The 10,115-nt window shown below is 39.0% G+C and overlaps 1 protein-coding gene across 2 annotated transcripts in view; it reads left to right on the forward strand.

The window, feature by feature from the left end:
* Positions 1–10,115, forward strand: part of rabl6b (RAB, member RAS oncogene family-like 6b) — a 32,918-nt gene that overhangs the window by 17,139 nt on the left and 5,664 nt on the right. For both annotated transcript variants that reach the window (XM_055161456.1, XM_055161457.1), the window contains 5 exons: positions 2,639–2,792; positions 3,732–3,929; positions 5,004–5,253; positions 5,552–5,762; positions 9,514–9,572. In XM_055161456.1, coding sequence (XP_055017431.1) covers positions 2,639–2,792; positions 3,732–3,929; positions 5,004–5,253; positions 5,552–5,762; positions 9,514–9,572 — 872 coding nt within the window. The remainder of the gene's footprint in view (positions 1–2,638; positions 2,793–3,731; positions 3,930–5,003; positions 5,254–5,551; positions 5,763–9,513; positions 9,573–10,115) is intronic.

Here is a 10,115-nt window from a genome sequence, read left to right on the forward strand (position 1 = left end):
TATCGGTGCTTACAGTTCATGCAAATTTGCCGTGTGGTTTTAAGTTTTGTTTCTGTAAAACGTAAAGAAATGTGCGCCTGAAGCCAAAATGCTGCCAAATTGCAGAAGTATTTTTTTGGGGACCAACTCGCCATGTTATCTTGGTCTCCCTTATGAGCATCACATGACAGCAGAACGAAACTAATCGAACGTCATCTCCCCATGCAGTTAAAAGAAACATTATAGACACTATTAGTTTTAAATTGTGATTGCATTAAACTGAAAATACAACCACACATTAATTTGTGCTGAGCAAACAAATTTAGGTATCAATAAATTATAGGTAAATGGTCACATTTTTCTATAGCGCTTTTCCACTTTCAAGGCACTCAAAGCGCTTTACAACAAGGAACCACTCACCCATTCACACACCAGTGTACGCAGACACTGTGGGCAAGGTGTGGGTTAAGTGTCTTGCCCAAGGACACGATGGCAGCATTCATCTGTGGGAGCTGGAATCACACCAGCCAACCTGTGGGTCAGTGGATCTGACCGCTCAACCTGTGATGTTTTTTTTTTTTTTTTTTTCGTTTTTTTTTTTTTTTTATGTCGAGAGGTCGCCAACCTTCAGATCAGTGGGCGAATGCTCTACCAACTGAGCTACTGCAGATTTTTATAAAATTATATTAGGTCCTTATGCGCTGCAGATTTAAAAAAAAAAAATGACGGTAATGAAACTGATACCGTTGCTACTTTTTGATACTGTGGTATACTGTCATACCATATTATCGCCCAGCCATACTGTAGAGTTGTTTTTCCTTATCATTTTGCGAGTGCCTTTCCCCACCCACCTTTAGCTGAATAACCAATCCACAGAGCTACAGTCTTCAGTCGACAATAGCCGTAGTATTTTTATTTCAGGTTAATCATGTGTATAGGTTTTTGACTGCACACATGCTATATAAATATACATACACCGGTGATCAGTTTCTAGGAGTTGTGTATTACATAGAGGCACATATCTGTTGAAGTATTCTTGGTGCCAGAGCTCAAACGATCTACAATTTCTCTGTTCCACTGCATTCCTGCCCCTCTACAGCAGCGGTTCCACTTGTCTGAATTAGCCACTCTAATCAGTCACAGGTCTATCTGATTCTGCACTATATTATATTCACCTTTCCAATCAGTTATAATTGCCAATCCTCGTCAAGACTTTGGACTTGGTGCCAGTTTTTGTTTCATGTGGATAGGCCCAGCAATTACAAAGATATTAATAACTAAGGATGGGACGAGACACAATTTCCACAAGACGAGACGAAATACGAGATTGAGTCCACGAGAACGAGACAAGGCGAGATTTTAACTTATTTCCAGATACATGCATTTTGTGCTTCAGTTTCCAATTTTGGCCTCACATTTTTATTTATTTTTTATTTAATATTTTTGTTTCCATTCTAGCACTGCTTTTTGGAACTATAAGAGATGTAACTCAGTTAATATGTAACCCTTTTTTGTCCAGTCCAAATGTAAACATTAAGGAATCTGACACGATAACTTTTCTTGTAGGAATTAGTTTCATGAGGTCTTGTGACATGATATCTTGTACCATCCCTAATACTGACCATAAACCGGATCAACAAATCTGCAATCTGACAACAAATTCTTACTATCTTTCAGCTCAGTTTTAGACTACAGACATGCTAGAATGTTGTAATGTCAAAATAATGCACACCATTAACTTTCTGACCTTCTGACCTTTTTTTTTTTTTTTTTTTTTTTAATGATGCGAGCTGGAAGAGGTTTTGACACAACTTATATTCATTAATTGATGTAAAATTGTTGATTACGCCTCAAATAGGAATGGGACAAGATCTCATGCCATAAGATCGTGCACACATACTACACATACTACACAAAATTTTTTTACTCATGTTTTTATGCTTGGGTTGAAAAAATTGAGCACTGGCCAGTTACATTTTTTGAGAAACTGTAATCCCAAAAAGGAGAGCTACAGAGACAGCAGAAATATTAAATAAAGTAAAAATGGTGAGGCTATAATTGGGAATTGAATTGCACAATGTATGTATTATAGCCTAAATAATTTCACAGTCTCGTCTTGTCTCATTCTCGTAGGTCCAATCTTGTGTCTCATCTCGTCTTGTGGAAATTGTACCTCGTCCCACTCTTAAAAATGTGTATGCATTTGAGTTTGTATGTTTGTTTTTTTACAATGAAGCTGGAAGAGGTTTTGACTTAACTTATATTGATTAATTAGTTGTACCCCAAATAATAATTATTGCCACCACATGCAGCATAATGTTCCTTACAGAGGTTGCAGTTTCCATACCATCACTAAGATTTTTTTTTTTTTTGTTATTATTATTTTTGGTTTATTTACATATTTTTTCCTCTGGTTTTATCTCGTGGGAATATAAGTGTCTTGAGTAATCCATCTAAAGCGGTCACATGGTTTAAAAGCTGAGTTGAAAAATTACCAAAGACTGGCTGGAATGTCATGTGACTCTCTCCTGATCTTCTAGCAAACGTATGATACAGCCTTCATGGGACATCCCCACACAACTCCTATACCAGAGCTTTACTGTATATATTTTTGTTGTTTTAAACATCTCATTTTTTGTCTCCATGTTGTGTTCTTCAGAGGAACCTCCTGCCCCGGTGTGCCCTGATAAAGTCCAAAGCGTGGATGATTTTGTCCCTGATGAGCGACTAGACAAGAGCTTCCTAGAGGACAGCCTGCCGTCCAAAACCAAGGTCCCACAGCCGGCTCCTACTGCAGCCGTGGACAGCGACAGGTATGCTCTTTCTATTCTAACACCAGTAACACCTTAATAATGTGACAGGTAACCGTAAAGTAAGTTTTTTGATTAATGTGCTACAACTGAACAATCATAATTTTTTTTGTGCTAAGAATTAGAATAGCAATGGAGAAATTCTATTTTGTCAACTGGACAAAAGTAGTTAGTTTTTTTGTTTTTTGTTTTTTCCAATTGAGTTCCAGTTGTTGTTTTTCTCCTTTGCTATACCAAGAACAGTTTTTTTTTCTGTATTTGTGTATCATTTCAATTAGTTTGGTACTTATTTAACCAGGCATCATGTTTTTTGTTTGAGAACATTACATTACATAGTGAGTTGTTTTTTTTTGTTTGTTTGTTTTTGGTTTTTTTGTAAAATGCTTTTTTTATTGTGTACTATTCTGTTATATTATTGCAAATATTTAAGTATTGTATTTAATAATTAAATTGTGTAACTGTATGGAATATTTATTCCACTGACTTCTTACAATAAAAATACCTTTCCACAAAATTCTAAAATAAAATTCATAAAGTGTAGTTACTGTGGAATATTTATAACATTAAGTCGACTTTGAAAATTGTTTGGGCTGGTAGAATAGGTATTTCAACCTTTTTTAGAGTCATGAGAGGTTGTTTTGGTCAGAATTATTCCACGGCACAATTTTTTATGTATTTATTTTATTTTTTTGTAGAATGTCTGGTTCTTTCTATTTAGCAAAGATGATTTTTTTGTGCTTGTCGACTGCTTGCTTCAGAAATTGCCCAGACACTTCAAAGTATATGTATGAATTAACTTGGACAAAAATCCATTTTAAACTGAGGCACCTGGCAATACCTCAGGGCACACTAGTGTTCCCCAGCACACTGTTTGAAAATCAGTGGAAAAGGATTATACAAAGGTGCAGTCACAAGCCTGCACATGCTTTTGTCTGTGTACAGTGATGGTGAAAGAGGAAACCCCATGGTCTCCGGGTTCCAGGACGAGCTGGACCCGGACGACTCGGTACTCAATCTGCCCCAGCCACGGAGCCTGACACCAGGTAGAGACATCACCCTGAGCAGTGACGAAGAGGATGCCCTCAAAGCACCCACAATCACAGCCGACCACGACCTGGATAGTGAACCTGAGCTCAAGAAGTAAGGCTGTACTTTCACTTTCACTTTTTTTTTTTTTTCTGTAAATAGATGTTCTGCCATCTTGTCATCTTGTATTCTATTCTGTATTATAGGGTTAGGCAAAATTTGTGTTAAACTTCAGCCCAAACCCCTTTGGTCTGTAGATTAATTTAGTGCTTTGTGGAATTTCTGTGTTAAATCATTGAAATATAATTAGCTCTGCCTGAAATGTTACACAGTATGACTTTAAACAGTTCTACGTTACATTTATTCAATTACAGGTGGTTTTATAGCACAAAAATGGGGTTTACCTCTCCACAGATCTACCCTGTAAGTTGGTCTGGTTTGGTCTCCATGGCTGTAAAAAAAAAAAAAAGGCTGTAAAACATTCCAGACAGAATAACCTTTCCATAGAGAAAAGCACACACACCATTCACCAGAAAGTTACAAAATACACCTTTAACTGACCGATGAAACTAAACTGAAGTAAACTAAAAACTAAACACTTGATTTCACAACTTCTTGATGGACTTGTTTCTCTCCACGGAGATATTATTTAGCCAGGAATGTACCACAGCATGGCATTCATTTACAATTCATGGCTTTCAGATTGTAGAACATAATGTCATAAATCCAAACATAGGGCAAGAGCCAATTTTTCCCTATTTGCAATGAAATATCTAAAATGTAAATGCACAAATATTGGACCTGATCATTGATATTAGCAACAAGACCCAAGAACCCACTGTATTATAACAAAAATCAGCATTTTAACTACTTGAATTTTTGCTCCCCCTCATCCACATTCAGTATTATTGGCCTAAAGTGTACATTGTAAACATCTCCAGAGAGAAGACTCGATTATGAACTGACGAATACAGGAATCATTTGCATTTCAGAACATGTTTGTAGAGCTACAGCTATAACAACAAGGTATTTCTATAAAAGGGTGATATTATATTTTGTTCTCTACAATCTAAATTTTGTGCAAAACTCTAATCTAAAATTAAAGCCTTTGCAATTTAATAATCTCTTTTTTTTTTCTTTTATACACAGAAAATTATGACAGTGCAAGTAACTGTTTTTCTCTTGCAGACCTCAGATCCTAAACACCAAACCAAAAAGCTCATCTAAGGCCCCAGAGTCTACACCTCCGAGCGGACCCCCCATCTCACTGACCCTGACCCCCACCCTGGAGCAGACATCCAGCAAAAAGAAGAGCAATGCAAATAAACCTGACTCTGACTCAGACCCTGAGGCACCGGTGGCACAGCAGATGCTCTCCTTTGTCATGGACGATCCCGACTTCGACTCTGAGGCATCAGATACTCCAAAAGTAACCAAGGTAACAGAGATGTAGGCATTTGTGAATAACAAAGAGTCAGTCTTGTAACCTTAAAAATGTGTCCATTTAACATTTTATACCAGTATGTTTTGCAAAGAAATAAAGACCAATTAGTTAATACTGTTTGTTCCTATTATAGTGATGGTTATAGATAGTTTACCATGTGAAGTGAACCTGTCTTCGCTGGTTCTTCAGTATTTCGCCTCACATTGCATTCATAGTACACAGGAAAAGCCTCAAAAATAAACAAAGATTGGCTTAAGAGGTACATCTCAGTTTTCCTGTCTCACATGTGCAGGAGGTGTTTCCGGTGCGGGACGAGCTTCTGTCTGACCTGTCTGATGAAGAGGTGCCGCAGGTGAAGGAGCCTCTGAAGCCCACAGTCCTGTCGTTCAAACACAAAGACCACACAGACCTGTCCTTCAAACACAAAGACGACACAGACCTGTTTGGACTGGGCTTCAGTGAGGAGCCTCCAGCCGCCAAAGACAGCAGCGACGAACAGGAAGGCAAGTGATTCCTACTGTCCCATACAGCTTTACTGTGGGAGAAGCTGGGGGGAATAAGAACTCTACTAAGACACAATCTACCAAACAATGAACTAAATGAGGACAGGACTAGAGCCTTACAAATAAGTACTAATAATTGTGCTAGTATCTAGTAGGACTGAAGGATTGCATGTCACTACCTACTGTTCTAGGAATGGTAAGTTATTGGCAAATTATGAAAATTTAAGCAGTATATTTATTGGTATTTTATTTTAAGCCTGTTCTGTAAGTAGAATCTTATGGAACATTTATGAAATATTATATAATTTCTTTGGACAACAAAGGTAAGCTGCTTTCAAAAATAAAACTTATAACAAGAAAAATCACTAGCTCCAAGTCTCTTCAGAGTTCTTCTTTTCAGGCTTCATCACCACTGTCCATGTGCACCTGCTCTCCATCAGACTCCTCTTCAGGTCCACTGTCTGGTCTGATGCAGGAGGTCTCTGGACCGGCCTCAAACCGCAGGTTTGCCTGGACACATAGCAGTTTGTCCACTCTGTTATCTGTCAGACCACAGTGGGCTTTGGTCTGCATGTTTTGTGACCAGGTCTCTATGGCAGTTGTGGTGGGGGGGATCTGGAGAATTGCTGAAGCTACAGGAGTGATGGGCTCAGAGGCACAGAGGCCCTTCCACCAGGTGGAGGCAGGTACATGTTGACACGACTTCCATATCCCATCCATGCTCCACAGGCCCTGTCTGGTACGGTACAGGGCCAAACTCCCCAGCACTCTGCCACTGTCAAGACCCATGCACTCAGACACAGCAGCGATGACTGAGTAGGCTCCGTTAATGTCCTCACCAGACAGTATGTCTCCAGCATACTTGGGGTCCAGCATGTACGCTGCTGCATGCAGTGGCCTTAAGCACAGCTCTCTGTGTTTCTCCAGAGTCTCCACCACAGCACTCACCTCTGCTTTTGGTAATGAAGAAGTCGGCAACACTTTTAGGACTTCCTTTTTGAGCGCCGCAAAAACACACAAAACTTCTGATAAGATGACATCACCCGCTTGTATTTTGTCAATGGCTGCTGTGATTGGTCTGAGGAGTGTTAGACTGCTGCTCAGTCGGTCCCAGAACACATGGTCCTGCAGGATTTCCTGGACCTCACTGCTCAGCTCTGGAGAGTGAGGCACGGCCATGTCTTGAAGACACACTTTTTGTTCCAGTACAGTTTCATACATGACCACCACCCTGTGTTGACTCAGAGTCCCACTCTTCTTCTTTTGTTTTGTGGAGTAAGTAGCTGAAATCTGCCTTTTCACCCTCGCGCATTTAACTACCTGGTTTGCCTTTTTGTGTAAAGTGTCCATAGACTTCAACATCATGATATCCTTGAGGAGAAGGTTTAAGCTGTGGGCAGCACAGCAAATGGTGGATATGTGAGGATAGCTTTCCTTCACACGTGCCCAGGCCTCCTCCATGTGCTCTACATGGTCAGTCACCAGCGCAAACACCTTCTCTGGGCCCAGATCTTTGACCACTGTTGTCAGCTCCTCTGCAATGTAATCCCCAGTGCATCTGCGGGACCTGGTGTCTGTCCTTTTATAAAACACAGGCTGAGGAGTGGTCACAATGTAATTAATAAAGCCTTGTTCCAGAACATTTGACCAGCCATTAGAGATGACCGAGACGCAGTCTGCTTTGTTGATGGTTTCCTTTACTTTTGTTTGCACTCTTTCAAATTCCTCATTCAGTAAATGAGTGGAGAGTGCCTGTGTGGTCGGGGGGCTGTAGGATGGGCGCAGGGCATTGATAAACTTATTCCAGTACGTGTTGGAGGCCACTGTCAGGGGGAGGTTAGTTGCATAGACAGCTCTAGCGAAACACACATCTGCATTTCGCCGACTATCTTCATCTATAAAATCGAAGAACGCTCCAACACCAGAGGACCCACGGGCTAAAGAAGACTGGATTTCAGAGTCGGAGAACGCCCACTCGGACTCCACTGGGGCGCTGGTCTTGGCTATTGGTGGATTTGAAGCTTGGAGAAACTTTTGACACTTAGCAATATGCCTCTGCAGTTTTGTGGCATTCTTCACGTACATTTTCCCACAATATTTACAAGTCCACAAAGGTCTCCCGTCGACGTGGACTTGGGTGAAATGTCTCCACACGTCGGATGGGGAGCGAGGCATGTTCCTGGCAGATAAAAAGACAAAAAATATTATTATTTTGAGTAGCAAGTAAGTAAAACCACTGCATTAAAATTGTTTACAAGTTGGTTATTTTTAAGCAGTGGTGGAAGAAGTACTCGATTTTGTTAAGTAAAAGTACAGATACCAGAGAAGAAAAATATTTATAAAAATAAGAAAAAGAATCACATGAAATAATCTACTTAAATAAAAGTATTAAAGTTCCCACTTAAAATATTCTTAAAGAGTAAAGAAAGTATTTTAAAACTATTTTGTACAGATTTTGAGATCTTATAAAGCTTGAAATTTTGTAATTTTGTTAATGATTTGGTTTAATTTAATTCAACAGAAACCTTTTTTTTTACTAGCTGTTTTTCTTTGTATATTTTTGTTTGCTTAATCTACGATACATAGGTGAAAAGTAATCCAACAACCACATTTGAAATAAAGCTGCTAAAGTGGACAGTGCCTGAGAGGAGTGGTGGGGCGGGGTCTGGACATGTTAAGAACAGTGTGATTGGTTTAAACAAGTGTTAACAAATCTAACTCCGCCCCTGCAGCCAGGTGCCTTCCTCACACAGTTCATTCTATGCTGCAGGCACATGATATCCATTGCTTTGTCCACAATAACCCTGAACTGATCCTGTAATTTGCAAATGAATGGTCTGAAATTCTCACACAGAGCACATAGGACTTGCTATAGAACATATGACTGCGGCAGTCTGACTGCTTTGTGACAACCACGGGACAGAGTTTACCCTTTGCTCTGTCTCTCACTGATGGAGTAGAAACAAACTAGCTTTGGAATAGATTGCATTGTGCACTTTTGAGACACAAAAACAGCTGTTGTAAAGTAGTAAACGCTTTACCAAACGTCGCTGTTTGTCACAGTTTTCCCTAGAAGAAACCACAACTCAAGGCTGAAAATTGTATAACTCACTGACATTATGTAGGTGACTATACTGCAAGTATAACTCAAGTGACCTCAATTATACAGTACACATTACGCTTTTTCTGTTGAGTTGTGTAAAAAAGAAACTCAAATAATGTGTTACCTAATGGAGAAATGGTTTGGCTGTCTCGCTCCGGTGTTCAGTCCTCTGCGTGTAAAAGTGAAAGTGCACACCTTTCACTGTTCAAGCAGAGACTGCTCTGGACTTTGTATGCAGCATGGGAGTGGAAAGTTGTGGGTAAATTTCCACAAACTTTCCATGAGAACTTAGGCTGGAAAATTTGGGGAATTCCTACAAATAAAAACAATGTCAATATGAATTCTAAAATACTGTTTGATGAATGAATTTATTCAAAAATCATCTGAATGTAATTGATGATGAGTAAAGTTGCTAGGTTAAAATGGTGGAGGGACAGCCTGTTGGGTTAATTTGTAATACCCATAAATTCCTATTAATTAATTCCCAAAAAGGAAAAATAAAAAATAATATATATGTATAGAACATGTACTTATAGCTATGTTAGACAAGACAAAGAGCTCTATACTCAAATATAGTGCAGGTATTGTGTCTATTTGTGCCCTTACATTCATGTTCTATATAAAATTGTTTGTTTCCTTTGTGTTTAGAAAAAGAAACCAAACACTCCTCCAAAGAAAAGAAGAAAAAGAAGAAGAAAAGCAAAGAGGTAAGTGAGTGGTGAAGGCTCTTTGCTGTAAACTAAACATCTTTTCGTCGAAATTCTGCACAACAGACAATATTCAGAACACATGAAAAAAGTAATTTGTAGAGCACTTTTCAAACAGATTATCATTTCTAAATCCTACATGTATGACCCAGAGTTTGAATAATTACAATTAAATACAGAGCAGTGGGCAAAGAGCATGGACAAGTGAGAAGTGACATTTTCTTCACCTTCAAGCCACGAACGCAGGACAAGACATGATTAAAAAACATTATTCCAAGCATGGATCAGTTAAAATACAACTTGAGTGAACTAATAAGGAACAACATTATAACATCATTACAAACTCATAAAAAAGTTATTATGTGAAACTGACTTTTGTACGCTTCAAGCCATTTTAGAATGTTGTTACCGCATACCCGGACTTGTGTTTGGTTCCAGTCACACATTATTACTTTATTATTAGTCTGTTTACATCTCCAAAACTCAGTGTCATGAAGTGGTAGTTTTCAAGTTAACAGTTACCTTTTACTTTTTGTTCAGTAG

The sequence above is a fragment of the Boleophthalmus pectinirostris genome, unplaced genomic scaffold, assembly GCF_026225935.1.
Source record: "Boleophthalmus pectinirostris isolate CB_2022bp ecotype Guang Dong unplaced genomic scaffold, ASM2622593v1 HiC_scaffold_4, whole genome shotgun sequence".
Taxonomy (NCBI): domain Eukaryota; kingdom Metazoa; phylum Chordata; class Actinopteri; order Gobiiformes; family Gobiidae; genus Boleophthalmus; species Boleophthalmus pectinirostris.